The 27,106-nt window shown below is 41.5% G+C and overlaps 1 protein-coding gene across 5 annotated transcripts in view; it reads right to left on the reverse strand.

The window, feature by feature from the left end:
- The window catches only part of KIF16B (kinesin family member 16B), a 330,800-nt gene that overhangs the window by 115,272 nt on the left and 188,422 nt on the right, over positions 1 to 27,106 (reverse strand). For all 5 annotated transcript variants that reach the window (XM_045833301.1, XM_045833299.1, XM_045833297.1 and 2 more), the window contains exons 16-17: positions 16,789 to 16,871; positions 15,328 to 15,416 (exon numbers count right to left, since the gene is read on the reverse strand). In XM_045833301.1, the coding sequence (XP_045689257.1) occupies positions 15,328 to 15,416; positions 16,789 to 16,871 (172 nt within the window). The remainder of the gene's footprint in view (positions 1 to 15,327; positions 15,417 to 16,788; positions 16,872 to 27,106) is intronic.

A 27,106-nucleotide genomic window follows, 5' to 3' on the forward strand; every position in this document is an offset into this window, starting at 1 on the left:
TAAAAGTTTTTTTCTATATAATTGTTGACAGTTGTGATTTGGGCCTTAGTTCCTTTCAGCTTTATATCCTGAAATTCCATCCCTACCTTTAATTTGAAAGGACCAGGAAGGCTGAAGCTACCAACATGCAGCATTCTAGTAAGGCATGTAGCTCAGCACAGGAGAAACCAGGTCTTTTAACAAAACTGGTGGTGATCAGGATGCCCAGGACACAGTTCTAGAGAGAGCCCTTGGAAACAGGATTCCCTAGTCTCTAGTTCCTGCTAGAGCTTAGAGCTGCAATAGGAGGGTATAATTCTATTGACACTGTCTATACTTCAAGATGACTTGTTTCCACTTTGCAAGCAGATGGAAAGTCCCATACATTATCAATGGGAACTGGTGGTGATATGTATAGCCATCCTATAGAACAATTTGTGAAAATGTAACAAGTCAGCCTTAAAACTATAGGTACCCTCTGGCCTAGTAATTCCATTTCTACTTTATTTTTCTCCCCAGTGGAAGTAATCATGGGTAAACAAAGATACAGCTATACGTTCACCCCAGCTACTTGTGATAGCTCAAAACTAGATAACAATACCTAACAATAGAAGATAAGTTAAATAAGGTATGGGATATTTATATAATGGACTATCACATGGATGTTAAAGTGATGTAGGAAAATATATATGAAAGGAAAAGATCTCTAAGTATGGAAAACTCTTACAAGTCCAGTTTGAACCCATCTTCATGGAAGAACTCATATAAACACACACACACACACACACACACGGTCTATCTGGAAAAAGTACAGCCATTGCTAATACGAGAACGGTTTCTGCAACATCCAGGAAACCTGGCAGCCAAGGACAGTAGACTGCAATGTTCATGTATGAACAATGATGACTTTACTGTACTAGTCACTGGGAGTGGTACACACCACTGAGTGAGCATGTGTACTGTGTGGTCATCACATTCAAAACAACTGAGTGAATACAGCAACAGATCTGCATCAAATTTTGCATTACATTTCAACATTCCTTCACAGAAACTATTCAGATGATTCAGAAAGCTGCAGGTATGGGCAACTGGTGATGGGCAACTTCATCATGACAAAACATAAGCTCATGCATCAAGTTTCATGCAGAGTTTTTTGGCCAAACATCAAATCACCCAGGTGACTCAGCACCCCTAAAGCCCAGATATGGAGCCCTGCAACTTCTGGCTTTTCCAAAAACTAAAATCACCTTTGAAAGAGAAGATATTTCAGACTGGCGATGAGATTCAGAAAAATGGGGCAGCTGAGGGTGATTGGGAGAACTTCATGAGATCACAAGGTACCTACTTTGAAGGGGACTGAGGTGTCATTGTCCTGTGCACAATGTTTCTTGTATCTTGTATCATCTTCAATAAGTGTCTCTGTATTTCATATTACATGGCTAGCCTTCTGGACATGTGTATGTCTGTGTGTACTACAGGGTGGGGCAAAAGTGGGCAAAAGATAATCGAGTAATTAATAAACAGTAGTGAACTCTTTTTCATGTACTCACAAAAACCGTACACCTACTTTTGTCCTACCCTGTGTGTGTTTGCATACACATACAGAGAAAGACTAAGAGAGACATAAGAGACAGAGCTAAAGACTAGAATACACATGTTTAACTTTGTAGTAATTTCTTCTTTTTTGTTTGTGATTTCTAAATTTTTCCATAATGGACACATTAAAACAAAAAGTTAGGTTAAATGTAATTATTCTTCATTTGTCTTCATCAGATGGCTGATGACTTCAGACCATCTTCAGAGTTAAGGGGCCTTCTATAACCACTGAGGCCTGTGCTGGCCGACCAAACCCTGTTTCAGACTATTATACTCCAAAAAGCTGCTTGTATGCCTTACGAAATACAGGTCTGACTTTTCACTTTTGAGATGATTTTGGTCCCACTGGATTTGAAACCTGGGTGTTTCTCCTCTTCAGAATTTAATTATTTAGATATACCCATTTAAATGAGCTTGTTGTCACTGCTTAGTATTTAAAAGGAAAATAGTGCACAAGTGAAAATTCCTTCCTTTATTTGCGAGACTGAAATGAATTTGAATTGAAGAGTGGTGTAGAGCACTTTCAAGAAGCTGTGAAAGCTTCCACATACTGCCAAATGAGCTACCTGTTTGCAGTCTCAGAGCAAGACAGAGGAGGCCCAAGAGGTGGGCCTGGTTTCTTCTCAAAGGCACTCAGCTGACTGAGGAGGAATATTTCCCCTGCAGCAAAATTATTTTCTGGCAAAGACCCTGCCTGGGCTCTTCTCCAAAGTGAATCTAACTCTCAAAGGAAGTCACCAGGCTGCTTTGTCTCATCCAAAAATTCTGGCACCACGTACTACACATGTGTGTATACAAATCCCAATTTCCAGGGAGCCTGAGATGTGAGCCAGGAGTGAGTTCCAAAACTATGTTAGAAACGAAACACCCAGATTTATGTGCCCAGATGGGCTGGTAAAATGTTCTTGGGTAGCATGGATTTCACTTTTAAAAACTCCAACTCCTACTATAATTCAGAGCATGCTTTTCTTTTTCTTTTTTTTTTTTTATTGCTCTTTTGAGATTTAGTAGGTTGCCTGCTAAACAAAGACAAAAAACCAGTTGCTTTGAACACTGGGTCTTACTGGATACATTATTTTGTAAAGGAGATGTAATTCTTTAAGAGAGCTTTTCTCTAAGAGGAACAGAATACAGTAAATTTTTAGTCTGTTGCAAAAACATGCTTGGGTGTATATGATACCAAAGAAACAAAAAGATATACTTTTTAACTCCCAATAGTTAAGAAAGCCATAAAACATGTATAAACTACATGTGTGTGAGTAAGAATCTCAAAAAGATAGGGAGCAGCCAACCTGGGGGTACTAAAAAGTGCACAGGACCCCTGTGAAGCACAAGGCACCTGCAGGCACCCTATGAGCTGACATCCTGTGTTCTAAGGGCACATCTGCTGGCCACACCCCACAGCTCATTGCACCCACTGCATGCAAGCCTCTGAGACTCAAAGACAGGAAGGAATGGTTCCTACCCACAAGAAGCCTGCTTAGAAAGCAGGCATAAGCATCAGTTAAATGAATTTTGAAAACCCTATAGTAAGAGTATGCACAAAATGCCAACCAGAGAATAAAGATAAAACCTTTAACTCAAAACGGAGATGCACATGACACTTCCTGAGGAGATAATTCCTATACTTAGCTTAAAAGATAAAGAGCATTGGCCCAGGGAAGATGAGTGAAAAGGTTTTACAGATGGTATTACAAGATCGGTTTTATACATAGCCTTGACCTGGAGAGAGGTGTGAACGATCTGTTTCACCCATATAAACCAAAGCATAAAGTTCAAGGTAGAAAGTGACAGGAGACCATGTTGGAGAACAAAATCATGGATGAGTGTGTTGGAGTATGAAAGTCATCCCTTAGGTACCGAGGGGCCAAACCAGATGCTGGGAAGAGAAGGCGTTACCATGAAGCTAAGGAGGTGTGATGAGCTCCACCTTCTCACGCAAGAGTAGGCCAGGATTTCAGGGGCAGGTCCATGAGTCTTTCCGGGTCATCTCATAGAAGCCGAGAATCACTGTCAGGACCATAACAGTCACCCTGACGATTCTGGGACATTAGCTACTCTTTACACATTGACTACACTGACTATTTATGGCTGAGTAGTATTCTATTATACATATGTATATATACACACTTGCAATAGCCAAGATGTGGAAACAACCAATACATCACATCTTTATCCATTCATCTGTTGAAGGACACTTAGGTAGTGCCCATATCTCGGCTATTGTAGGTAATACAGCAATTAACATGAGAGTGCATATTATCTTTTTGAATTAGTATTTGTTTTCTTCAGATAAATATTCAGAAGTGGAATCACTAGATCATATGGTAGTTCCATTTTTAATTTTTTGAGAAAACTCCATACTCTTTTCTATAGTGGCTGCACCAGTCTACAGTCCCACCAACAGTACATGAGGGTTCCCTTTTCTCCACAGCCTCATCAACACTTATGATTTCTTGTTCTTGTGATGACACCCATTCTAGCAGGTGTAAGGTGACATCTCATTGAGGTTTTGATTTGTATTTTCCTGCTGATTAGTAATATTGAGAATCTTTTTGTGTGTGTACTGGCCATTTATATGCCCTCTTTAGAAAAATGTCTATTCAGATCCTCCACCCATTTTTCAATAGAATTTTTTATATTGACTTTGAGCTCTTTATAGGTTTTGGATATTAACCTGTTTTCTAGTAAATTATTTGCAAATATTTTGTCCCGTTCCATGGGCTGCTTTTTCACTTTGTTGACGATTTCCTTTGCTCTGCAGAGCATTGGCCATTTAAAGAAAAAAAAACTTTTCTTGCATGGCCTTCCACAGTAATACACAGCAAAGTTCTCAGAATAAAAAGGACCTTTGGATTTGCTTTGAGGGGAAGGGAATGGGGACAGCAACAGTGGGAGAGCTGGGAGGAGAAGAGTCCCTGTAGAGAGCCAATGTGAGGAGAAAAAAATCCCAAGGGATGAATGAGCAGCAATTTTCTATTAAAAGACAGGAAAGCAGGCTGGTGCTCAGGAACCTGGGGCAAGAAAGGAAAGCAGCTGTTGAAATTCAAGAAGAATCCAGTATCTTTAGAGAGAAGTAGTCATAAGGATTTAATAAAAAAAAAAGAAAGGTGCTGCTACCATTTATTAAACAAATACTTTGCATTAATTAAGAAGACTAAATGCTAGTTGACTGATAGGGGAGAGTATTAAAAGCAGCAGCAGAAAGCTCTGAAACAAGTCTGAGTAGGAGGTGCCTCATCAATTGTTTTTTAATTCCTGCTTATTAAAACTGGTCCTAGAGAGGTGACATGGCAAATACAGGTTAAGGGACACCATGCCCTACAGTTTTCACCAGGGCTAGCCACCTGCTGATCACAGGATGGATGGATAGTGTGTGCTCTGTCAGAGGACTAACTACAACGAGATTCAGCTTTCCCTACATTAAAGACACCCCAGAGTAAACCAAGTTTGTCATGTGCTAAGACAATGTTCCATGTAACAGAACCAGTGGCATGGAAACACAGAACAGACTGACAGCAACCAAAGGGGTGGGGAAAAGGGGATAACTGTGGAAAGAAGGGGAAGGGACTAGTCAAAGAACATGCATGAATGACCCATGAACATGGACAACAGAGTGGGAATTGACTGGGACCATAGGGGTAGGGGTAGGATGGATGGAAGAGGGCAAAGGGGGAAAAATTGGGACAACTGTAATAGAATAACAATGCTACTGGCATCCTGATTTCTGACAGGCTTTACAAATAAATGTCTTCCCTGTGAACTAAATCCTGCTCTGAGCTGACTCAGGCCTGGTCTGTCTCACTCACTGGAGCCCCAGCACAGGGCTGGACAAAGATAGGCCCTCAAGCCACAGTGAATGGATGAGGAAAAGGTGATAGAACCTGTGAACGTCTACTTGATTCAATGAGGAACCACCTGTATCCTGTGCTTTTGACGGGCCACATAGGCCCCAGCCTTTCCCATGGGGCCTGTGGTGGCTGAAAAGAGTTCTCAAACACACAGTCCCATACTGGAGAAGGTTCACCAGGAGCCAGGTTTTTTAAGGTTGCACTCACTATGCTCTGTGCCTCTTGACAGCCTGCTCTTCCTTCTCCTATATCTGTATTTGTGTCTCAGCTGAGTAGTATGCAACCCCCAACCAATTATTTAAGCCAGAAAATAGAACACCTGTTCTGAACACTGCTATCTTCTAGGTTCCTTCAACTGCTGCTTCAGTTCAAGCCTTTCCTGTTGCTTCCTCAGGGCCCTTGTTACTCAGTCACCAGAGTGATCCCCTCAATGCAAAGATGACCACATCTCCCCTTGGCTAGAAACAGTTCCTGGATTCCTACCATCAGTTATATTTTGAGACACATGTGAATGAGCTGGTTTAACTGAACTTGGCAGGGCTTGAGAGAGGTCATTAGGCAACTGATCCATGTTAGATTTATGCTGTTTGTTTACCACATTTATTAGGGAAACTAAGTTTTGAGATTTATTTCCTTTCTCTTTTCCTCCCTCCCTTTCTTCCTTTCTTTTTTTTCTTTCTATATTTCCAAACACTATTTTCTCAATTGGACATTCATGAGAAAATGGAAGGAAAAAAGTGAAGATGAAGCCCAATGAGATATCACCTCAAATCCATTACAATGGCTACTATCATTTTTAGAAAGTAACACAAAACAAGAGTTGGCTAGGATATAGAAAAATTGGAACCTGTGTTCACTGTTGGTGGGAACGTCAAATGGTATAGCTGCTAGGGAAAACACTACAGCAGTTTCGCAAAAAAATTAAAAACACAATTACCAAATGATCTAACAATTCCACTTTTGAGTATACACACAAAAAATTGAAACCAGAGACTCAAACATATCTGTACACCTATGTTCATAGCAGCATTATTCACAATAGCCAAATGGTACACAGAAGCAACCCCAGAGTCCATTGACAGATGAGTGGATAAACAAGGTTTGGTATAGACATACAATGAAATATTAGCCTTAATAAAGGACAGGGGAAGTTTTGATATATGCTACAACATACATGAACTTTGAAGACATTATGCTGGGTAAAATAAGCTAGTCACAAAAAGATAAATACTGTCTATTTTTACATTTACATGGGGTACCTAAAGTAGTCAAATTCCTGAGATAGAAAGTGTAATGGGGATGGCCAGGGATCAGGTGAAGGAAGTTAGTGTTTGACAGGTATAGAGTTTCAGTTTTATAAGGTGGAAAGAGCTCTGAGGATTAGTTGTACAACAATGTGAATGCACTTAACACTACTAAACTATATACCTAAAAATAGTTATGTTCTGGAAGGGTCATTGAGGAACATGTGTAAAGGACCCATGGGCAAAACCAAAGGGGGGTAGGATTGAGGGTGGGAGGTAGGGGTGAAGGGGGCAGTGGTGGTGGGAAAAGGGAGACAACTATACTTGAACAACAATAAAAAAGAAAAAGAAAAAATAAATAAAAAAACTTTTTAATTTTAATCCTTTTAAATTTCCAACTTTATTCTTTCTTATATTAACTTATTTTATCTTAACAAATCTCCTTTGCTTTTAAACACTAGTTATATTGGTACATTTTTATACCACACATTTTAAAAAAGTAAGTAAGTTATGAGTACAAAGAAAATAATCTCTGTTGTATTTGTGGCCATACATTTAAATCATAATCACAAATTCTGAACATGCTAACTGAAACTTATAAAAACTGTAATGCATACATGTACCAAGAAGGTATCAATGGAACCTGACCTGAAATCTCTCTTCTAATCCATCCTGCCCAAACCCCAAAGTGTATCCCCAAAGCAAAGCTCTGTCTGTTTATCAAAAGCAAACTACAGACATCCATGCTTGGCTTTCAGCATTCTCACAAGCCAGGCCTTAATGTGCAGATTCCTCTTATCTCTTCCTAGCCCTCAGCATGACTCTCTCTGTCTATCACTCATTCTGCTTACTCATAAAAGATTCTTCTCCCAGACTATCTTCTCTTCAACCTGCTGATCCTCCTTGCAAACACCGCAGGGCCCAGAATCCGATTTATTTGTGAATCTTGCATAGAATGGTCAAGCAGAGCTGAAGCAAGTAAGTTGGGGTTCCTCAGGGGTGGGTGACCAGGACCAGTTCTTTGGTGAATATTCTTCTCTACTTCATCATTATTATAGATTTCTAAAGTCTTCATGTCCTAACTTCAGAGAAGAAAGCTCTAGACCACAGGCTTCTGAGAGGAAGGTTCCTTATTACCTCTACAATCCTCTCCCAAGTACCCTTTTCCTGACATGGACTCTGGCTATTTACTATAGGCTATGTGTTGCTATGGCACTGTGAGTGAGCTGAGGAGGAAGAAACAGGTGAAGATCTTAAGACAGGAAAAATGCCTCGTTTCTCAAAGGTTTAAGGACAAGTGGGTTCCTGTGAATTAGGCTTATGAGAGAGTCCATGGTGCCACAGGACGTGATCTCAATGTCAAGAAAAATTCTTTCAGGAAGTCCCTGGTTTTCTGTTACCCAGCACATTACAAGGCATGGCTACAGGAAGATAATCCCTTCCTAGGCACTTCCACTGCCACCATCCCCCCCACCACCAGGTCGGGGCAGGGGAAGAACTGATCCCACATAGCTCTATGCCCAGTCTCAGATGGCCTTGCCTTCACTCTAAATGGGATCATGTGTGTGTCAGTTTTCCTAGGCAGAGAACAGTGCATTTGACTCTCACAGATTCTCCACACACAGCAGATTCTCAAAATGTGCACTGAATTGTTAAAGCATCTCAGTCCAAGTTTTCCATCTTGAAAAAGTAACAGGCTCTTGTGCCTAAGCAGATTATCCGATTTAAATAACAAGTATTTAGTCAGGGTCCATAGTTCTCTCAATGTTCTTTCAGCTTTACTGATTGGTGCTTAATTGAGGCTGAGGGTATTTACACCTATAACATCAAAAAAGGTATAAAGGGCATCGCTATAGCTTTCTTTCTGCTTCCATCTGCCAGGTTGCTGAGGCAGTCAACTTCGCAAGGTGTCTGCTTCCAATAAATCAGAGTAGGAAATTTTTCTCCAATTATGTTTTAATTCATGGGCTATCATTCTCTGCAGCAGGTGGCAAGTTGCTGGCAGTATAATGTCAGGGAGGTGAAATATAAAGTACTTTTCATCTGAATTTTTACAAATGAGTATTGCAGGGGTGGCAGAGATGGAATATGTCTGTTAACTAAAGCCAGGTGAACAGGAGGCATAATGGTGTCATCAAATGCCTCTAGAACCATCTCCTTAGCCAACTGTAATGCAGTCTAAAATGGACTGTTTCTCACTTGAATTCTCTGACTGCCTTGGTCTAATTCCTCATTCTGTCATGAGGCCCTCTTCCTATTTTTTGCTTGAGGATTCTGAACATGACCTTGAAATTATTCAAAAACTGCAGTGTAATTTGGAAATTGACCCATGCCACAAAAATGCATTCCTTTGCACAAGATGCCATTTTCTAATATTTGGAATATTGATACTCAAATAAATTAGTAAAATCCCTTTCCAAAAAAGACCCATGTAACTCATTAACATTTCATTCTTAGCCTGTCTGCTAAATATTTACTATGCATATTTATTTAGTGAATGATACTTTAAGATACATAAATTAATAAGTCAGGCCTTTGACCTTGAAAAGCTTCCAATCTAATAGGAAAGACACATAAGCCAAACTCTTACCCAGAAGCCAGCCCAAGGTGGTCCTCTCTGTGCCCCACATCGCAGATATGGACACACCATATACTAAGCTGTTTAAACTCAAAACCTGGACATCAACCTTGATTCCATGATACTCCCTGTCCATGGCTACCACCCAGATCTAAGGCATTCTTGGACTAAGGATATCGCTATCTAAATGATATCTTGTGTCTATGCTGTTTTCTCCAAATGACATTCACCCTATCTATAGTATGCTTATCTTCAAGTTACTCTCCTTCTTAAGGCCCTCAGATGCTTCCCCAGAACTCTTACAAGAGGCAACTCCTTCCAGTGGCCCACCAGGCCCTGCCTAGCTGTCTAGACTCACCCTCAACCTCTCTTCTTTCTGCTTACTATTCCCCCTACTCTGGCCCTCTTTCTGCTTCCCATTTTGAAGCCATTGTGCTTGCTTTGTCCTCTGCCTGAAACACTATCCTCTCCCTCTTTCTGTTGCAGGAGTATCACCTTCTCTCCACTCAAGTCTTAGATTAAATATCCCCACCACAGGAAGCCTTCCCTAATCATTCCATCAAATACTGACCCAGATATTTTATGTTAATTTCATTGTCACTTTTTGTATTTGTTTTTTTATTATTCTGTTGTTGTTCAATTACAGTTGTCTGTATTTTCTCCCCACCACTCCCCCCAGCCCCTCCAAACCCACATCCTTCCCTTGCTTCCACCCTCCCCCTTGGTTTTGTCCATGTGTCCTTTATAGTAGTTCCCGAAAACCCTTCTTCCCACTGTCCCCTCTCCCCTCCCCTCTGGCAATTACCTGTAATTGCTTCTCTCCTCCAGCTAGCTGTAAACTCACCTTTGTGGTGTTGCTGGCAACAGTGGCCCAGTGCTAGAACCTGCCTGCTTCACAGGAGGTGCTATGAAAGAACTTGTTGATTGATAGATGAGTGTCCGTTACAAAGAACAAAATAAAGACGACAGAAATGGAGCAATGTACCCTGAGGAAGGGACATATTTTTAATTGGGAGATAAAAGCTGGAAAAAGCTTTCAGAGGGGAGCTGGTTTACACTAAGCTTTATAGGACAAATGGGTGCATCTTAAAATGTATTCCAGGCTCTGAAACTAGCAGAGGACAAGCCCCAAAGGCATGGCTATTCCTGGTGAGTCTGAGTGATGAGCATAGCACCAGACACAGGGAGCGATGTGCTGAGAAGGGCACGGTCGGTGGAGAGCCCGAGTGACACGGCAAAAGGCTGGGATTGTATTTTTTAGACCATGGTATAGGAGGGTACAGCCAGGGGGCCCCCAAAAGAAGGATTTGTAATGGGGTCCAGATCTCAAGATGTCTAGGAAATATTAGAAAGATATATAGGATGTCCTCACCCTCCAACACAGGTGTGAGTTGGGGGAAGGGACACATGGAGCAGGGCCATTGAGAGATGTTTTGCATAGGAATAGCTTTGCAGCTAACCTCTGGCGTGGTCATTTAACACATCTATAACCTTTAACTGGTTGCATAGATATGTTAAATAGCTGTGGCCATGCTCTGAGCCAGGAGGATGGAAGGAACTTCCCCCCAAGATGTAACTGGGAGGCAACTCTCTCTAGTTACAGCAGCTGCATGAGAGCTTGGAGGTGACTGACTCCACGACATGGGGCCACCCCTGCCCAGACTCATGATGGCAGCCCAGTAGAGGTGGAAGGATATGGGAGTGCTGGCAAGAGTAGCTGATTATGGGAGGAGTTGGAAATGGGGCAGAAGAGGAAGATTGGCTCGGGGATTTAAACCCAGACTGAGCAGCCATTGAAGAGAGAACCATGCAGTTTTAGCTGAGTGGAGACTCCCGCAGCCATTGTGCAGAGAGGACCATGCGGCTGTTGCAGTAGGGAGAGCCACGCACTTTTTGGGAGAGTGGGGACCCCCCACAGCCATGAGAAGAATTACCATGCAGCTTTAGCAGAGAACCACCACGCGACGTTAGCTGGAGATCCCAGCAACACAGCTGATGGTGCTGGGAACCAAGGGCGGTCTACCAGCCGAGCACGGATTACAGGGAAGAACCAGGGGCTGCCTGAGCCAAGGACTTCTTTTCTTTTCCTGAGATATGGTACCCCAGACTGGGCAAAAGGGGGAAGGAAGGACTGTGTGTGTTTGAGGGTGTTGTAAGGGACTTTGGGATTTTGAAGAAGATATTAGGTCACTACTTTAAGTCTGTATAACTTGAATAAATAATTCCTTTTCACCAATCTCTAACATGGAGAGCTATAATTCTCTGACGAAGGGAAAAGTGAACCTAGTACAGAGGGACCCCAGGAGAAATGGGGGTCAATTCAGTAGCATTGTGGGCCCTTCTTCCGTGGTGGTCAATCAGGGAAAATCACGGGAGACCACACGTGCAGTAGCTTTAAAGTAATACAACTGCCCTGGCTGGCGTAGCTCAGTGGGTTGAGTGCGGGCTGCGAACCAAAGCATCGCAGGTTTGATTCCCAGTCAGGGCACATGCCTGGGTTGCAGGCCATGGCCCCCAGCAATCATGCATTGATGTTTCTCTCTCTCTCTCTCTCTCTCTCTCTCTCTAAAAATAAATAAATAAAGTCTTTAAAAAAAGTTCACATTTAAAAAAAAATAAAGTAATACAATTACTTGTACATGCTCAGTAAAAACCCACCAAAACTAGCCAGGAAGGATCTGCCCTATAAGAATAGAGTCCCTCCAGCCCATGAGGTCAATCTCTGCTTGGAGTTGGCCTGCTCCCATGTTCTCTGCTATAAACTCTGGGTGTTCGGTTCAATTCTTTGTCCCGATCACTAAGAACCTGGTTACCTGTGCTCACCTGTGACAATGGGAAGTCACTGAAAAGTTCTGAGGATGAAAATGAGTACTCTCTGACCTATATTTTATGAACACTGAGAAAAACTATTTCTACATAAAAACAGCAAACAAAAAAAATGGCATTGCTTTTCACAGGACTACATATTCTACTGTGTTAAGAGGAAAAAAGAAGGATGAGGTCCCGTCTTTAAATGCAAGGGAAACAGGGGCCCACAGTTTGTGACCCTGTGTCTCAGAGGGATAGGCTGAGTGCAGTGTTTTGGTTTTCAAAGGCCCTGAACAGCCACCTAACATTTCCAAATGGTTTCAAAGTAAAGGGTACCACCCTTAATGATAAAACAGACACCTAGATTCCAAGATGGGACCTGGGTCCTAGACCAGAAGATTACTCCAAGCAAGCACTTCATATCCCAGCACAATTAAATAGGCCCGTACTATTGAATAGATGGATGATATTATGTAAACTAAAATTAAAATGAATACCTGCATATTATATTAAAGTTAAACAAAGTGAGCATATAAATGATTCTCACTTTATATGCAGTGCATAGGTGCAGTGCATGGGTCCCCTGATAACAGGGGAACACCCCCACAATCCTGATTACAGGTAGGATTAGTTGCAGGGAAGAGAGGAAGGCACAGCATTTAAGATACATTGTATAACAAAGGCAAATTAACAGCTATGTCTTCCTGAAGGGAAGAAGGCTGCTGCCCAAGAAAAATCGTGTATGTGACTGTGAGAACGTGCAGTGACTCATGACACAGCCAGGGGTGGATGCCCTCCCTGGATGCCTGTGCATCACTGGGAACTCTTGCCCTGACTAAAGATGGCAGCTGAAAGAGGGTGAAAGACACTGTGACAGGCACTAACACACCATAGGAAAGATCACAAAGGAAGTTCTGAGCCAAGCATTTAAGTTAGGATGGGCATAGGTCAGAAAGTCAGAGTCAGACCTGCAGTTAGAGGAGGTTTGCTGAGAGATCTGCAAAGAAATCTGCAGAGAGGTCTGCAGTGAGTCAGCCATGAGGTCTGTCTGCCTGGATAGCTGTTTGCAGAAGACGGCAACAGAGCTCACAGAGCTGTGGGGGCCTGCCTGGCCAAGTACAGATGCAAGAGATGTTTGGAGCTGAACTGTGACTGGGAGTGCTGAGCTGCAGACTCCTGCTTCTCTGAAGGACGTATGGAGAAGTTGCTCTCTTGATATAGCGACTCTAGGCATGGGACTTTAGAGCTTGGTGTAAGCTCCCTCCCTCTGGGTTTCTGGCATTTGGACATTCTGGGCCTCCGGCCCTGCTTTCTGTGTGGATGGGAGTGCTCATGGGACCCGGAGAAGCAGGGCCCACCAGGGACTCAGACCCCACAGAGCATGGAAGCCCACTCTCGGAGGCAAGGTCCCAGGGACATGTGCTTCCCTGGGCTCCAGCATCTGGGACAGTGTAACATGGCACATGGTTTCCTGAACTGCTACATGAAGGCTGAGAGCAGTGCACCCCAGATCCTGAAGGAGAGAGCTGCTGCAAGAAGATGGTGACTCTGAAACCCACAAGTGCGCATTCTGGAGAGGATGGAGATCTGTTTTCGTGACCGCTGATGGACAGATAAGGAAATGGGGAACTTCTGGGTATGGTCTTGGCATATAGCTTTTTGGGGAGCAAGGGAAGTTCTGGGTCTCATGGGAAAGGAAGACTCTGAGCAGAAGTTCTCTCAGCACCCCCCAAGGTTGGAAGCCTGTTAATAAAAAACTGCTTTCCTTTAACACAAACCATTGAATCATGTAAGCTCAAGGCACCACGTGGCCAAGCCCCAGTTTGCACAGTTACAATTCAACTCTAACTGTAACAGGCAGTTGCTAAAACTACTGCAAAGAATTAAACACATACAACAAAACATGCCTTCCAAAGTAACAAACACTGGTCTGAGGGGGTTTTAAAATATGGCTTATTTCAAGACACTTACTTTAATAAGCACAGCTCTCCTCAGCTTACACAAGGGAGTCACCGGCTTACTCTTACTTCCAGAGGGACTGGAAGGAGGGAGAGGCCCAGGAGCCTGCAACAGCCCTGGTGTTGCCCTAACTGGCTTTTTTTTTTTAACTCAAGCAAGATGAGCTTCAGCTCACCTGTAACATAAGGAATCTAGAGACATGGTCAAAGGCCCCTCTCAGGTTGAAACCCTCTCAGGTTGAAACTCCTATGACAATAAAGAAATTCCTTATAGGCCTGTCTGCTTTCCATGAATCAGAGTACTGACTTGAGCTAAAGGAGAGCGTGCCATTGAGCCACGTGTTTGTGAGGAGTGCTGAGAGAGGGCCCCTGGGCAATGCAGCGGGCCGCAGGTCTGAATCAGCCCCATGGTCGGAGCGTGCATTAGAGATCAGAAAGACCTCGACTTATACCAGAGCTCCAACCTCGAAACTGCGGGCAAGCAAAGCGATATAAATTCTTTCTCTGTGAAATGGGGATAGAGTCCTCAGAATTAAGAGATGGAAGTGAGGTGCTTACCACAGTGCTTGGCATATAGTAACTAATAAATAAATGATAGCTCTAAAAGATGCTGTCTATTTTATCTCATTTAGCTATTAGATTTACCTTCATTGTTTTACATATTTTCCTTATAGAAATATAAACTTATGGAAACTCACAAAACTGGAAAGGTCCCCAAAGACCTTTCTTTCAGTTCCCCATTTCAAGATATTTTTATCACCATTTCACTGATGAAACCATCAAGCTTACCTAAGTAAGGTAAGCTGCTTGCCCAAGGTCACCCAGCCATGAAGTCCACTGAAACATTATTGTTGGTGTCCTCAGAGGTCCCCCATCCTTGGGATTTGTGAACATAATTTCCTGGGCTATGTTATGCCCAAAGAATCAAAGCTGTTGCTGTTATTACAATAAACTTACAACATGAGAAGAAAAGGCCTCAGCCAAAGGGAGACTGTGCACTGAGTAATCAAAGGCCAGCTCTCAAACATCAGTTATGGAAATAATAGTGAGTCTTGTAAAAATTCTTAGTAATGCTTACTATGCTGTTTAGCAAAAAAGAAAAAAAAAAGAAATCAAAGTATGTAATCTTATTATTTTGTGATTGTAAGTAAAATTATGTTCACCTACAGCCAGAGCTGGAAAGGAACCTGGAAAACGACTATGGCTGATCTGATTGCAAACGGGTTTCTTTTATCCAGTGACTTTAATGGAGTGACACAATACACATCACAACAGTGATGATCACAGTGCAGGAGAAGATGCTGTTCACTCACCCTGGATTGTATAACATGACAGCGGAGAGGTTCTCACAGGACTTCGAGAGGTCAGTCATGGACAAGCTGAAGGAGGACAGAAGGCCACTCTAGGAGCAGACACAGGGCAACACAGTTACCTCAGCAGGTAGATGCCAGCTGTGAACTCAATGCTTTCAACAAGCGAGAGAGAGTGAAGTGCAGACGCTTCTCATGCATACCAAGTGGTCTTTCCAAGGATAGCAAATCAGGGGCAGTCTCAACCGCAAGCCCTCAGCTAAAAACAGGAGGGCCCTAGCATGCTTGAACTGGGAAAACCAACCTGCAACTCCACACCCTGAGGGTCTCCCTGACCATGCTGCATTCAAGTTGAGGGAAGGGGTCCTGACATCTCTGACACCCTCATTCCCTAGCAGGACCACTGTCCTGTCATCAGCCATGTTCAGGTACACTTACTGAGTAATGGAGATGGAGCAGGGAGAGGGAAGGGAGACCAAAAAATAAGAGTTGACCTGTTTTGCTTTCATGGGAAGCTATTAGCAAACATTTCCTGCAACTGCGTATCAAAATGGACCCTCGAGGGAGACCTTGGCTGGACACAGATAAGTGGCTTCACTGGCCTGAAGGAGAAGGCTGAGGTTTTCAGCTTTCTTGTTTCCCATCTACAGTACTGGCAACCTCAGGCAGTCCTTACAACTACACTAAGATGCGGGGCTATGTAGCTCAGAGGTGAAGGGCAAACACATCCAGGTTGGCAGGTCAGGGCTATCACCCTGACACCCCACTCACTGGCTAGGGAACCAGTTTGTCTCAGATTCTCATCTCAATTACCTGTGAAATGGAGCTAGTAACAGCTGCTGCACAGATAAAGTAGAAAATATGTGGAAGTTCCCTGCAGTGCCTGGATCACAGAAACACTACCTGCAGTCTTCATTATCTTCCTCAGTCTAAGGACAGCACAATGTCCCTAGACAGATCTCTCTCCCTCTCATTTCTTCCCCTGTCTCTCTGGTCCTCCACCCACCTCTCCCAACCAGTGCCTTCTGGATATCCCTACCCAACCAAGATTAAGTCTCTCCCAATTGTCCTAAGCTCACTCTTTGTTTCACACCCCAAGAAACAACCAAATAAACAAATAAAAAGTGAGCAAACTTTTGATCAAAAATGATTCTGATACTGGGTAAACTCCTAAAAGATTCTTGTAAGTGGAAGTAACTCTCCACTTAATGCACATGACACCCAACTCCTGTGAGGGCAAAAAGTTGAAGCTAGTCTCCTTCTGCTCTGAACTTTACTTGCTTACCTTCCCACTTCATTGGCCAATAATCTGCTATGAAACAAACTCCCCACAATCAATCCTGGCTACAGAACTTTTGTGGTTCTATACTCCAGAAAATCAAACTTTTGGCCCAAAGTGGAGATCCCCCTGGCCACAGCCCCACCCAGATCAAAGCTGCCTCCTGGCGACTGCATGCAGCTCACCTTCCTCTTCTCCCTGAGCTTGGCAGCCTCCTTTGGGTGGTTAAAACGAAACATATTGGTTCTTCCTAAGAGTATCACAGCACCTAAGAGCACATAAAAACAGTAATGAGTTTACAGTATGCAACCTGGTCAGTTGGTAACATCATAACATGGAATTTTATAGTTGAAATGCAATTTCCAGTGTACTATAAAACAGTAATAATAAGGGAAAGGTTTAGTCCCAAAAGTCTGCTTTCATAAGCCACTTTTAAATGTGCAAATACTTTTATTTTAATAGTCAAGTATCACAATGCTCATGTTACCCAAGGTAGAAGTAATGGATCCAAGCATTAAAATACGACATTTAAAACTTAGTATGTAGATAATTATATTTTTGATTGCTGAGAAAAAAAGGAAATTACTTCAACATATCTAATACCAAGCAAAACACATGGTCACAAATATAGGAAATATTTATTAATGCCAGTAAAAGCAAGAATCTAAAAAGAAAGTGTTTTCAAACGAAAACATGGTAAAATTGACAAAGTACTGGCAACTATTATTAAAATCTCCCTCAGAATTTGACAGAAAAGAAATTGTGTACATGTAGTGTCTATTTCCATGTAAAAACACTCCTTCTTGTTAAATCCTGTTAAAATTGAGATGTTCAAATTAGACACAAGAAAACCCCTTTTGGATGGTCGGGGTCCTGCTTATTCAGAAAATGACTGCACAAGGGGTAAAAGAAGTCAACATAAATGCCCAAGAGTAACAAAATAACTGCACCTGGGCAGCAAATGTCAAAGTGATTAACCAAACACTTTCAAAGGTTGGAGCTGTCCAAAGCTGGCACAGGTGCCAGGGAAGACAGTGAGCGACCTGTCACTGGAGGCATCTAAGGGAAATGATGTTCCAGAAGAGATTCACTATCTTATCTGGCCCTGTCAACACCTGAGAGTCTACCACACCTCAGAATGACCCCCATGTTCAATCTTTGCCCCGAAAAAAATGCAACTGATTTGTGAAGATAAGACACACCCACGAGAAGTCAACTGTGAAGGACATCATGTGATGAGGTGTCGAGCCATCTATGTGACAAGTCCAGGCTGCAGTAGGTGGAGCAGACTTTCGCACACAGGAACTAATGATCTGGGTCTCCCTGGAGGACTAGAGGGCAAAAAGAGGTGTTCCAATTTGGGGGTAACCACAGGGAAGGGCTAAGATTTAGAAGAACAGGCCTGCTATGTCTGGAGAGGGAAGGGAGCAAAGCCCACCCAAAATGCTGGACACTGGTAACAGCGGCAAGAATCCATATTAGATAGATGACAGAGAAATGGCCTGTGAGGATCTGGAGAGTCAGGATGAAGAGTCTGCACCAAAGGTCAGAAATGGGTGGCCAGAACAACGATGCAGCTCACAGATGTGTTTTATGTTTTATGTGCAATGTTTAAATAAATTATTTGTTGGCAGCAGTTACAAACCCACAGTTTTCACATAAAATTATGAATTTCTTTCTGGATCCCCTTCAAAAATTGGAAGACACAGTATCAGTAGATCTGTGATGCCCCTTGGCAAAACTCCCCGAGCTGGATGGCTGCTTCCTTGGACAGAGCGTGCTCTCTCTGGTGGAGCACAGTTGCCCACCTCTCGCCTGGAGGTGAGAGCACACCCCCAGGTAGCATCCTGGAGTTTCACACCAGTACATCCACCTGCCCTTCTACATACCTCTGATTCTCAAAGATGTTTCAAATTCAATGTGGTAAAAGTCTAACAGGCTTGGATACTAACCAAGGGACAAGTGAAGGGCGGCAGCTATCATTTAGTGTAAACGGAGTGAACACACATGGGGAAGCACAGTTTTAGGAGACTCAGAAGGGCAGCAGTGGATATTGTCCACTCTACAGTCTGCTTATTCCCTCATATAAAATTGCATTCATACAGTTTCAAATTATGGAAAAGCACCATTATCATAATCAAGAAAGGTATTTCCTGTGCCTTTTATGACTGGAACTCAGAACCATGTGCTACACAGAGAATCAAAAGCAAGCAGCCATGTCTAGCATATAAGGGTATAAATATTTAATACTTGTCTTAAGTGACACTTTATAATACTGTCTTAAAGTAACCTTAGAGATTAATAAGGCAATGGCATTTGAGGTGTTAATTACTTCTAATCCAATTCTTTGTTTTCCTTAAATCAAATGCCTACCCATGCAAGCTGAAAATTGCTAAAATATGTTAATGGAAAAAATAGAATAGTTTTTCACACACATATTTCATACCACATTAAATCACTGAAAATAATATTGCCACCCGGGTCATTCATTTAAAATGCCTTTAAGGAAGTATAAAAGAAAACAAAACTACCCATGACCATTCCTGTGTCCATCTAAACTACTTGGCACATAAGTCAGTCTGTTAAGTCAGGTTTTCTTCTATTTCCTCTACTGTATCCCTTTACTCAACAAACCTACTGACTTTACAAATTTGCTTCATTTGGACATGATGCTGCTGTTCATTCATTCATTCATTCAACAAAGACTTAACGAGCACTTACAATATGCTAGTCATTGTGATAAGCACTGGGATACAGAGTTGAACAAGTCAGACATCTGCCTTGTCCTTATGAAGCTTATAAACATGTAGGAGAGAGAAGTAAATAACCAAATAATTTCACAAGTAAATGCAAAGCTGCAACTGAAGGAGAGCTACCCTGCCCACTGTTCAAGAGTGCATTAGAAGGGGGTTGATTGCAGGAGAGGTTAGGAAAGGATGCCCTTAGGGAGCTGGTGCTTAACACAAGCTCTGAATGTCAGCAGTGGGTGGAGGAATGAAAAGATGGTGATGATGATGATGATGATAATGTGTGATTGGAAGACAGCTGTATGTCCAGTAGAGGGAACAAGGGAGAGCACCGAACAACATAAGGCTTGAGAGAGATGGAGTAGAAGACAGAGAATCTTTCAGGATACAGCAAAGCATCCTGCCATGCAATAGGTGCAATGGGAAGACACCGAAGGGCTCTGTGCAGCAGCATTACGTGATTAGGTATGAGTTTCAGAAAGATCATTCTTTCCACTGGTTGAAGAATTAATCAAACACAGCACAAGCAGATGCGGATGAACAAGGTAGGAGGCCACTATAATAGTGCAGGTCAAAGATGATGGTGGCTCAGAACTGGAGAGGAGGGATGCAGAAGGGAGCTAAACAAATTAGGAAGACATTATGAAATACAGATCAACAGGACTAATGATGGGCTAGATGCAGCAACAAGGAGTTAAGGGAGGCTCATGGGGTTTGGCCTGTCATAATTAGTTGGGTGGTAAGTTGTCCACACAGACTGAGAACACTAGAAAAGAGCTAAGATTGGGTTAAAGGAGACATCGTGACTTTGGTTTTAGACATAATGAATTTGAGAAGCCTTTGGCAGGCAGAAATGTAGGTCTGAAGCTCCAGAAGAGATGCCTAGGATACCTATCTATCTATCTATCTATCTACCAACCTCCCTACCAGCTTACTCTCAATCTATCTACCAACCTACTTACCACCTACCTACATATGTACATATAACACACACATATATATGTATACATATCTATATATCTATATCTATATCTATATATATATCACTCTTTATATATTTGAGACTCATCTCTAATTAATGAAGCCATGGGTGTGAAGAAGTCACTTTGAAAGCTGACTTTTAATGGCCAACTAGAGGAGGATGATTCTTCAAAGGAAACAGAGAAAGGGCTATCAGAAAGGGAGAAGGAAAACCTCAAAGTGAAGGGAAGGAGTGGTCAAGGATACAGAATGCTTCAGAGAGGTCAGTCAAGATACAAGAATTGAAAACAGGCATCAGGTGTGGTGGCATGGAGGTCATGCGTGGCCTCAGAGAGAGCATTCTGAGCGTGGTCAGAAGCCAAATTGAAGGGGATGAAGAGTAACTGAGAGCTAAGTATCTGAGTGCAGACAGACAACTCGTTCAAGAAATTTATGTATAAAGAAAAAGAGCTGATAGCTGGACAGGGATAGTTCTCTGTGTTTTTGGTAAAAGGAGACTCATGAGTATATTTTAAAAAGAAATATGAGAGCTGAAGGAAAATAAATGAATGAATGAATGAGAATGACTGACAGTGTAAAGTTTCTGCGTGACCAAGAGCGTGAGTCCTGCCTGAACTCTTGCCAAGGACAGGTCACTGCTTAACCCCTGCAGAATTCAGTCTCCTCATTTAGTCATCAAAATGGATAAGGTTCCTTCAAGATCTGAAATTCTCTTTAACTCTGAACTTGATCTGAGGTTGATGTGACTAATCACAGCACATGGACTTTTTGTGAGGCACTTAATTTGTAACTTTTAGAATGTTTAAACCTTCTTGAAATTTATGATGGCATCTTTGAGATTACTTCAGGACCTGTTAAATACCAGAAAATAGACAAATTCCAGATGGTCTCAAAAGGGGAAATGACACTGTAAAAGGGTAGACAAAGACACTTGTTAACAACAACAAAAAAAGCTTCATTTAAATCTCAGTGAACGAAACTGCTGAAGGCTGGTTTCACATGAGATTTTCTATTTTACTATTTCAGGTACACTGAAAAATATTAAACATATCTAGAGATTTTTAAGATGTAGATTGATAATAATCATCAATATCACTATTAATTACTTTTTCAAAATTTATGTGAGATTCTAATTCTGCTACTACACAAATCTTTTTTTCTATTATAAATACCATGTGAATATTTCTGAGGTGATGATGTATGAATATTTCATTCTGAGTTACAATTAATACAAACATAAAAGACAACTGTATTCTCAAAAGTGCATGGTCCCATATAGTGTGACTGTAGAGGCCAAAAAATGGGGCCCTTTGATATTGTGCTTCAGTGCTCCACATTCTGAATTTCTTTTTTTTTTTAAGATTTTATTTATTCACTTTTAGAGAGGGTAAGGGAGGGAGAAAGAGAGGGACAGAAACATGGGTGTGTGATTGCCTCTCACACACCCCCTACTGGGGACCTGGCCTACAACCCAGGCATGTGCCCTAGACTGGGAATTGAACTGGCGATGCTTTGATTCACAGGCTGGCACTCAATGCACTGAGCCACATCAGCCAGGACTGAATTTAATTTCTTTAGAATGCCACCCCCATCCCCACTCCCACACACACAGACAAGATATATCACACTGCCAAAGTATGTTCAGTGAAAAGAGACATTTCCATTTTAGATACTACATTCAGAAAAAAAAAGAGTTCTATCTGGGAACACATCACTCTCTGTAATGGTGCTGAATAAGAGGTTGGGGTAAGGTAAGATGGGTAAGGTTCTTATTTCGTTTCCTGACTCAAGCAAAAAGAAACTTGCTTGTGTGTGATATTTCCCTTCTGATTTAAAATGTCTTAAAAATATTTCTACTAAAATAAGTTATGATGATAGCACCATGTTTGGGATGTGATAAAGAGAAAGGCTAATTTCAACTAATATATGCCAGTACTTAAGAACACATTAAGTAATATGTTCTAGGGCACTGAACTCTTGTGACACTGACTTTATTATTTATGACATCTAAATTACAGTAATTTTCTCTACATGGAGAAACTATATAATTTTCCTCTATCACTGGCTTTGGGCAGTGATAGAGAAGATTAAGATTGCCACGGTGCTGGTGGTGGGGAAGAATTCCTGCAAATACTAATGAATTCAAACAGGACACATGGCTGGGGCTGAAAACTGGCTCAGACCAGACAGGCACTCAGCATCCAGGGCCGCAGTCGTCAGGATCACAGCATGCCTCAGATGGTGAGCTAGCATTGGCCAATGACATAAATGCACATGACATCTCACCAAACAGATACATAGACCGTCCCTTCCTTTTCTATATTTGTAATTCAAATATGGATTTACAATTTCCTGCTTTACATAAATCACTTAAAGCCTGTTTAATCTTGGTATAGTAAAAATTGCAAAATTAGATTATTAGACCCTGGAGGAGAAAGAAGAGATCGTTAGTCTTTGTTATTGAGGTTTCCAGCCAAATAACCCATCAAAAATTATTTGCCCAATTCTGTGAAATGGCTGAACTTGGAGCTTTATAAAATTTCAAGATGCTTCAGTCCCATCCCCAAAGAAACTTTAAGGGGTGTGTGTGTGTGTGTGTGTGTGTGTGTGTGTAAAAGTGCGGATGAGTGGGAGCTGATTTTTTTCTTCTTCAAGCATCAGAGGAGATACAAAAGAAAAGCACATAAGAACAGGTCTTGTCCTTCTGAAGGAAATCATAGTAAGTGTCTGAGGTAATTAGAGGGGATACCAGACAGTAGACAATAAAATAAATTCAAAGGTATTGAATAGGAGGCATTACGTTAACAGCTCAAGCTGTTAGTAACTTTCTTTACTTCATTTTCTTTGGTATCAACAGTATTACTTACTCTGTCAGTAACAATCTCAAAGGTTCATTTCTAGTCTCCCCTACACTCCTCACTATCAATATTCCATTCTTGCTCCTAAAGTAGTTCTTTCAGAATGTGTCCCTTCTGCCTATGCTCCAACAGTCTCTTACCTTCATCATTCCCTTTTTTGTTCCTGTTCATCTCCAAGCCTCCAAGTGAGCTACCAAACACTGTGCTGTCCTTCACCTCTGCAACCACATTACCCATGCACTGAACAGGAGCACCTTCCACAGAAAGTTTAGGCCACCAGTTTGGGACTCACGAGCCCACACACTTGCTATGATTCAGCAGGCTTGGTCTCCCACTGCTCTTGCTCCCCAGCTCGGCTGCTTCCCAGTCTTTAGACATTCCTCCACTACATAGTTTGGTCGAAGCATACCTAAGACACTTTTTCAACATGTACCACTAAGACCAATATATTCATTCACTTCAGAATTGAGCTTTGGGTAAATTAATCCTTTTTCAGCAGTCTATAGCCACCTTATGAGAGGTGTTTGGGTTCTGCATGAGATGAAATAAGTACACTTGAGCGTGTCTCTCCCACCAAATGTCACTCACTATGCAGAGAGCAGGCAACTGAGGGACCTGAAAAGTAAACAGTAGCTGGTTGGTTGAAGAAGGCCAGCATCTGAAGCACCACTGAACCTGTGGTGAATTTACCTTTTTTTCCCCCTCCAATATTCCCTGGCTTGGTCTAGGAGGAGGCCCAAAAGTTGACATCAGATGATGTCATGAGAGAACTTCAAGGAGAAGCTCTCGAGTTCAGGTTCAAGGAGGGTGAAGGTCTTCTGGCAGCAACAGTGGCAGCAGCAGGGGACCCACAGATGTCTCCACTGGTGAGGGAGGGAAAAATCCCTTTCTAATCACAGGAGCTGTGGTCCCTAAGAGGGTGGGGAAGACCTCTGTTGCTTTTTCTTCTCTCTGTCCTTTCCCTGCTGGGCTCTGCACATGGGCACAAATGCAGGGAGAACATGAGAAGTAGCATAATGCTCCATATTTCTAGCTAGATGACAGAAAAACAAAGACCCATCTGGAAGATGGTATAGAGGGAGAAGTTCAGGAAAGCATCATCACAGAACCATTTATGAATTCCTGGGCCACCTCCAACTCTGCAGGCATGAATCTGACACTCAATAGCACATGATAATGCAGACGATTCAGTGGCAAACTGAACTAAGATGCAGACCACTGCTCAAGGCCAGACTGGCCACTGGGTAATACGTGCATGGGACAGACTGGAATAGCCTGCAAAGTCTTTGAAAACTGAATTGGCATTGCAACTAGATTCAGAACCCATAGAGGCTGATTCTAACTTACAGCCTGAATCTAGCCAGGTCAATTGCCTGATAAAATAAAACAAAACAAACAAAATCAACATTTCCCATAAAATTTAAACAAGACCCAGAATCTCAAAACATGATGTCAAAAACATCCAGGCATTCTATCATTACTCAGCATATGAAGAACTGGGAAACTTTCAACTTATATGGCAAAGGAAATAAATAGTCAACAGATGTTACTGCTGAGATCAGAGATGGAATTATTTGATAAAGGCTTTAAGTCAGCTATTATAAAAATGTTCAAACACAGGAGAACACTCTTGAAGATAAAAACATTTCAACAAAGAAAAGATATAAGGAACCAAATATTAGTAAACTAAAAAATATATTAACCAAAATAAATTAAGAATGGAGATGACAGAGAAAGAGATTCAGGGAACTTAGAAACAGATCAACTAGAATTATGGAAACTGAAAAGTGAAGGGGAAAAAAGTTAACTAAAAAATAAAAATAACAGAGTCTCCGAGACCTGTGAGGCAACAGTAATATTTAAGTCATATAATTGAAGCCCCAGAACAAAAAGAGTATAGTGCAGAAGAAAAGTTTAAACAAATAATGGCTGAAAACTTCCCAAATCTAGAGAAAGATGTACATATAGTTTAAAGAAACTCAGAAAAGCCCAAACAGGTAGATGCCAAGAAATCTATGCTAAGACAAATTGTGAAGCCATTTTATGGGATGTAAAGCTGCAAATGAAATTTTAAAAGGAGCAGAGAGATCATGAAAACTAGATGTGATGAACCAAACAAGAAAAGAAAGGGTTAAAGAGATTGACAAGAGGTTGTCTCATGAGCCAAAGTCTAGGGCACCAAGAAACTGACTTCAGTGTAATTAGCTTTGGTGAGTTATTTTCATATTTGAGTGTGCATCAGAATCACTTGTAAAAAAATAGACTGCCGGGCTCCATCCCTATTCAGTAGGTATGATTCAGGAGGTCTAAGATGAGCATTACAAAAACCTTCCAGGTAATGCTGATGTTGCCGATCAGGGACACACTTTAAGAACCACTGACTTTGGAAATAGTCTTTAAGAATGGTTAGGGCTTTGACACTGAACAGGATCTACTGAAACACCCAAGTGTGAGCCAGATTTGCAGTCACAAATCTGAGGACAAAATCTAATAATAATAAGTGTTTGTGGGCAAGCACAGTTAATTTAAATGGGGGGTTAGACATCGGTATCTGCTGGCTTTTTGTAATGTGTAAAAGGCTTCTTCTGTTCCCTAGATGCCTTGGCTAAACTCCTGGAAGATTTATTTTCTTTTGCAGTTCCACTAAAATTCCTTTTTAATTTGCTTCTGACCAACTCAGACCAGAATTTCAGCAAATTAAAATTTTATCAAAGGCTCCTCAGCTCCACTCCCCAGACAATCACCTGCTCCCTCTTTTTTGAGTACTTGAATAGATGCAAATCTATTTTGGCACTCAGGCATAACACATTCAAATGCACCTAAGTGTAAATTCCCCAGATGTGGTTTCTGCAGCACTTCTAAAAGAAGAAATGAGCATTCAATGAATGACTCTGAGAAACTAACAGGAAAACCAAAGGAATTCACTGATATGAATAGAAAAATTAATTACATTTAACAACTATCAGCTTTAAAATAACACATTACAGTAACAAAAATAATAATCAAAATAAGAGAGAATACTTCCTGGTAATTGTAGGGAAAATCCTGAATTACTTTCTAAATTATAACTCAATTATTTTTTTTACCATTTCATATTAAGTACATTAAAAAAGAAAAAAACTAACATCTGAGACTCTACCAAAAATGACTCAAGGACTATGGACTAGACACCCTAGTCAAATTCATGCTATCTTCTCTACCAACTGCCTCCTCTTTCTATGGAATCATACAATGAACTTATTCTATGAAACAATACCATGGAGCCGTTGGTACCATGGGAGTGAAGAAAACTAAGTGTCAGAGGACAAGTCAATTAAAGAGCATGGTTAGATGAAATGTTACATATCCCATGCGCTGTTTCTGGATAAACTCAAAAAACGGGGAGAAAAGTTTCATACAATAGGCTTTAGGCAACCTGCATTATATATGTGACCACACTGAATTCTCACACCATTAGCAACTGCTTTTCATGTTAGTGGTATTATCAGATAAAACCATTCCTGTAATTTAAGGCAAAGGAACTACTTTTTATGCAGTCTGAAAGGAAGAAGGCTGTTAACCAATATAGGTAAAAATTTCCCCCCAATGGTGACAATCTGCTAAATACAGATAAATGCCCTATTAGTTGACATTCAGAAGCATCTTAAGTGATTTAGATAAAGAAGAGGTCATTACTGCACATGCTTTGTAATGGGGCAGCCCAACTAACACATCTCTAAACGAATAGTAATTTACTAATAAAAAGAAACATTTAAATGCCAAATATCAGCAATAAACTGGAAACTGGTTGTAGAAAGATAGGAAGCTGCTGGCAATGCAGGGTGAATCAAGAATCTAGTACAATGTAAAATTAGAATGATTAGGTCCTTGTGACTGGGTGAACAACTGTCTGTATTCTCTGTTCTTGATACCCTTAC

Source organism: Phyllostomus hastatus, unplaced genomic scaffold (genome assembly GCF_019186645.2).
Source record: "Phyllostomus hastatus isolate PE091 unplaced genomic scaffold, TTU_PhHast_1.1 phas_contig_17, whole genome shotgun sequence".
NCBI lineage: Eukaryota > Metazoa > Chordata > Mammalia > Chiroptera > Phyllostomidae > Phyllostomus > Phyllostomus hastatus.